General features: G+C 32.3%; 2 protein-coding genes across 2 annotated transcripts; one reads left to right on the top strand and one right to left on the bottom strand.

The window, feature by feature from the left end:
- Positions 1 to 411: 411 nt before the first annotated feature.
- On the top strand, positions 412 to 2,042 carry LOC108463163 (dof zinc finger protein DOF3.5-like). The gene has a single exon (XM_017763108.2). It carries the CDS (start codon positions 998 to 1,000, stop codon positions 1,733 to 1,735), a length of 738 nt encoding a protein of 245 aa, XP_017618597.1. The 5' UTR covers positions 412 to 997; the 3' UTR covers positions 1,736 to 2,042.
- Positions 1,819 to 3,366, bottom strand: LOC108463162 (E3 ubiquitin-protein ligase PUB23). Its single transcript, XM_017763107.2, has one exon. It carries the CDS (start codon positions 3,119 to 3,121, stop codon positions 1,913 to 1,915), a length of 1,209 nt encoding a protein of 402 aa, XP_017618596.1. The 5' UTR covers positions 3,122 to 3,366; the 3' UTR covers positions 1,819 to 1,912.
- Between the last annotated feature and the right edge of the window lie 2,223 nt (positions 3,367 to 5,589).

A 5,589-nucleotide genomic window follows, 5' to 3' on the forward strand; every position in this document is an offset into this window, starting at 1 on the left:
GATATAAAATAAGGGAAAGTTTGAATTCTGCAAAATTGAGGCTGTTCATATATAAAAATCAACGATTACCTTTTGGGAACTTTTTTTTTCTTCATTTTTTTACGCAACTTTCAAAGTTAATGATGTATTTGGTTAGTGGAACTTAATTAATTATGAACAGCTACAATAATTGCATTTTGTGAGAGAAATTAGGAAAGATAATATGTAATTGTACACATTGTGTACACTTTCTTGCATGATTTTCTAGACGGTTAACAATGCACTAAATTAACAGATGTCTCGTATTTTAATGATGTGATTAGAGATTCAATTTCGCTTATTAAATTAAACATATTTTATAATTAATTATTTAATTTAACTGCAACGGAAAATTAATTATTATCATTGATAGTGGATATTGTGATTAGGAAAAAAAGAAAATAATATGTATGTATAAATAAAAAGCCACATGATCCAAGAAGCGCATGATCCCAGAAATCCTCTCTCAAAGTTAACCAATCTACCGACTAAAGAGACATTCCTTCTTTAAGAAACACACCAGCCATGTGCATCTGTTTTTCTTTTAGCCCTTCTCACCAGGGCATGTTTTAACTGAAATGGTGGACATTAAACTCTTTGGGTTTGGAATGAATAAATGGGTTCTTTGTTTTTTTATATATTAATTTTCATATCTAGGTTGTCGGCTCCTGAACGAAAACCAGATTGTGCCTCTCGAGGCATTTGCTTCCTAAACCTCCTTCATTGCACCGACACAATGGATTAGCCTATGAGACTAATTCCACACCAGCCGTCGCCCTTAACGGCACCCCAACCCCTCCCCCTCCCAATCTCATGCACCTTTCCAAGGCCCCATAAACCATACATGTGCCCTTATAACTCTATTGACATTCTTTGGTTTTCTTCACTTGAAAGTTGAAAGTTGAAAGTTGAAACCCTTCTCTCTCTTCTGCAAATTAGTTTTCTTTGATGAAAGCTAATGCAGTCAAGGTAACCGGTTATGGAGAGAGGATGGAAGCCTAGAATGGAGATATCACCAAATTGTCCAAGATGTGGTTCTTCCAATACCAAATTCTGTTATTACAACAATTATAGCTTAACACAACCGAGGTACTTCTGTAAAGGTTGTAGAAGATATTGGACTAAAGGAGGGTCACTTCGGAACGTGCCAGTCGGTGGTGGTTGCCGGAAAAACAGAAGAGGTAAGTCCTTAAGGTTACCAACGGATGGTGCCCAAACAAAGAGTTCGTCATGTGATTCATTTGGGCATTCTTATGCCTCTACTGAATCTAATAGCTCCTCATCCATGTCTGATGGCTCTCATATTGATCTTGCACTTGTTTATGCAAACTTCTTGAGTAATCAACAACCGGAAAACAAGTCCGGTTTCGAGGTCCCAGAGTTGCGAACAGAGTTCGATTCTTCTCTAGAGTTATCGAGAATATTGAACACAAACATGGCATCAAGTATTCAGCTGCCAGAAGAAAATGGTCTCGATTTGTCTACGGAAAACCATTTGAGCAACAATGGACAAATATACTGCTCTGGTGGTAACTATGGGTTGCCGCCATTGCCAGGTGATGATTTACCATGGCCGAATTCTCAATCCACCATGAGTCCATCCTTGCAAGCAACACAAGAACCAGTCCTTGAACCCGAAACTCATGATCCCAATCAACTGTTTGGTAATTGGAATCCATTTGATTTGTATAGTGATGATACTTTCTCCAGGACTTGATCATGGAAAATTTAATGCATGTGCACTAGCCTCAGCTATATATCACTGTTTCTTTCTTATATTTATGTATAGAATCAAAAATATTCGTGATGAAATAATATCATATATTTTATGTTGCTTTTCGTATCTGATTTATCAATGAACAATTATGTACAAAAATACAATTGGTGATTGAAATCAAGCTGGATAAGAAGAGAGCAAATAGGTAGGTAAGCAAGGGGAATTCTTCCATACTCTAGCATGCAATTTCAGCACCTCTCTTGCCTTCTCTTTTGTTTTATATCCACAATCCATTTGAAGTACCAAGCATAGTTTAGTCACAACACCTAATTGCAGCATCTCTTGTAGCACATTAATGGTAGCACAGAACTTTGAAATTGATAGCAAAATCCTCACTGCCCTTTCACTTGCAACCTGAGAGACCCTAAGTATCTTCTTTGAAACAATTGCAAGCCCTGCTCCATGGCTTATCAGTTCCAATCGGCCTTCGGCACATCCGCATACTGCGTCCAACACTGTTAGTATCATCTCACAAGCCCTTTTCTCTGATGAATCAAGAAGCATGTTGATTAAGACCGGTACCACGCCTGCTGCAGCTGCTTTAATCTTGTTTCTTCCCAATGGACAGGTATAGACGAACAATTTTAGAGCAGCTTTCGTGGCCTGCTGAGAAATTTGATCACACAAAACTTTGACTAATTCAACGAATAATTCAGGTCTCAAATTGATGAGTTGCATTGGACCAGCCATCTCCACCATTGATTTCAACAACAATACTGCATAAACGCGTGATTCATAGCTTCCACCTTGCATTACTCTCGTTAATGACACTACGAAATCACCATTTTTGGCCATAAGCTTCTTCAGAGCAGCTTCCGAGAGTTGGAGACTGTAAAGAATACTTAAAGCCTCATCAATTGTTGATTCTTCAGCTACTGTAGAATCATTATTACTCACAATTGAAACCAAGAACTCAACTGCACCTGAAGATTCCATACATCTTTTGTTTGTAACATTCTGAGAAGCAATCGATTGAAGCCTCCTGAGACACTTGATTTGTTGCTGTGGTGACTTAGCATCATCGAGAAGCTTGATAATCTGAGCTTTGCTAATAGGTGGTTTTGGCGTTGGGATTCTTTCGATTCCATGAGAAGCATTTAACAAGCACCAAGATTGAATCAATCTTCTAAGGGTATGATTCGGGGTAAGTTCACAATCAACAATAACTTGCTTTGTAGCAGGGCATGTAGTGTTCTTCCCTGAAAACAACCACTTTTCGATGCTTTCCCTGTCGTACGTAATCCCTGTTGAAACCGTAACAGGATCCTTCATAAACTCGAGAGAAATGGGGCAGATGAAAAATGGAGGAACATCGATTTCATCCATACCAAAAATGAAACCAAGATTTCAAGAACAACCCGGACAAGAAAAAGCTTAGATTTGTACAAAGAAAAGAATTTGAGAATTGGATTCAAAGTAATTGAAGTGAAGCTGATGAAGATTTAATCGTGAATTGGTTTGAACTTGGAAGAAAAATTGGGGAATGAGTTTATATACGCGAGACATTCAAAACCAGAGAGAAAAGTCAAAAGTCAAAACACGGAAAGGGGTTGGCTTTCCAAGAGGCTCAAGTATGACAACTATAAGTCTAGAACTACTATTAGTAGACCAACTACTTGCCTGGTCTTACTCAATGCTTGAGATTTTTATAGGTTTTATTTGCAAATTTCTCCCTAAATTATACCTTCATACATTTTTTTTTTAGGTAAACTATTAAAATAGCCACTTTTATTTATCTCAAATTATATTTTAGTCACTTATGTTGACATATTGTAACATTTTAGACATTGAGCCGTTAATTGTTGTTAACAGTGTAACGGTAAGCTAACGTGACACGTTGAATCATCATTTCAAACAAAAAATTTAGGTTAAATTATACAATTGGTCATCATATTTTTTTGTTTTAAGCAATTTAATTTTTTTCTTTTATGTTCTTTTAACTTTCTTTTTTTTTTCTTTATTTTCAATTCTCTTCTGCTTTTCCCTTTGTTTGATTGATCATCCTAATTTAATTGTTTAAAAAAAATAAAAGTATAGGGACTAGTTTTAACAAATAGAAAATATAGAAAAAGTTAGTTAAAAGAAATGGAAAAGGGAGGAAAAAAGAAGGAGAAAGATAAAAACTAAGTTAACTGCAATAAACACTCAATGACTAGAATATTGCAATACGATAATAAAAGTGACTAAAACATAACATTTCAAACATAGGTGACTAAAATGTAATCTGAGACAAATAAAAGTAACTATTTAATAGTTTACCTTTTTTATATTTAAAGTTTACCTTTATTTTATATTTGGATTTTATCCTTTTATTTTTATTTCATGAAATTTAATTTATTTATTTTTCAATTTTTAGGGTAAATAATTATGAACCCTACTAATTTTTTTTTGTTAAATTTAGATCCATTACAACTGCAATTTATTTGTTACTTGGCTACCAAGTAGGGGTAAGTATTCGATCGAATCAAGTCAAATTGAGTAAAAAAATTTCAAGTCAAGTCGAGTCAAGTTAATGAATCATATTATTTATACTCAATGTTGTGTTTACATGGACCAGTTATTTAACTAGTAGACGAAGTATAACATTATTTAACTACGTGAACAATATAATGATTTTACATTTTAACTTAATGGGTAAACATTTATCAAAACAACATAGTTTTACTTTTTAACTTGATGATTTTAACTTTTAACTTTAGAAGAGGTAAACATTTATCAAAACGACGTAATTTTGTCTTTTCTTATTCGGATTTTTTGTTAACTTGAATTGTGTAATTCATATTCGAGTTAAACCAAAAAATTTAATTTTTTATTCGAATTGATCCGAATAATTTGATTAACTCAAACTATTTAATTCAAAATTAATTTTTTTATCAAGTTTTTAGAATCGAAAAGGATTTTGCTCAGTCCTACTACCAAGTCAGTATTTCTTTCGTTTCAAAATGTTACAACAAAAAATTTAACTGACATTAACAGTTAAACCTTCAATTTTAATAACTACATATGTTATATATAAACTTAATAAATTTAACCAATCAAATATAAATTTATTTTAATTTTCGTTTAAATCAATCATATATAATTGTAAGGTGTAATTTTTAAAATCGTAATTATAATATGTGAATCTTCAATTTTAATGTTTTTAATTTTGTTTGATATTTAATTATTGTGTTTTATCTTAATTTAACTTTATATTATAATTCTTTCAACTTGTATGTATATTTATATTATTGTTTATAATGTTTAAAAGAAATTGGAATCAACTAAAGACTTTCTAGGGTTAAACGCACCTTCACCTTCGACTCAATTTCCTTGCTGTAATACTTGGTTATCCACCTCTTTTGACCCACGCCATTTTGTTTAAGTAGACTTTTCTTTTTTAATGTTGGATTGTTATTTATTTATTTATTTATTTTGGGGACGTGATTGATTATCTAGTCTTCCTCAAATTATTATAATGGAAATTGGAAGGTCAGTATCTCCAATATATACACATATATATATATATATATATAGTTTTAAAATCACGTGTTAACCAGCTAAATTTAAGGTTATTACTGTTAGGTAAAAAAATTAAGAGTTACAAATAAATAAACTTGAGTTCAATAATTAATTACATTTTATACTGATGAAAATAGTTTATCGAGCAGTGATTAGTGTATAATAAGATTACCGATTTATTTGTCAATTTTATAGAATAATTTAATAATAATAGAACATAGAGAAAAAAAAAAGAACTTTTGTTTGTCAATTTTAATATGTCTTTATATGTCATGTAAATGAAATTTCATTTT

Source organism: Gossypium arboreum, chromosome 2, assembly GCF_025698485.1.
Source record: "Gossypium arboreum isolate Shixiya-1 chromosome 2, ASM2569848v2, whole genome shotgun sequence".
Taxonomy (NCBI): Eukaryota; Viridiplantae; Streptophyta; class Magnoliopsida; order Malvales; family Malvaceae; genus Gossypium; species Gossypium arboreum.

Coding starts and splice junctions, on each gene's coding strand:
- LOC108463163 (XM_017763108.2), top strand. CDS start 998: ATGGAGAGAGGATGGAAGCCTAGAATGGAGATATCACCAAATTGTCCA.
- LOC108463162 (XM_017763107.2), bottom strand. CDS start 3,121: ATGGATGAAATCGATGTTCCTCCATTTTTCATCTGCCCCATTTCTCTC.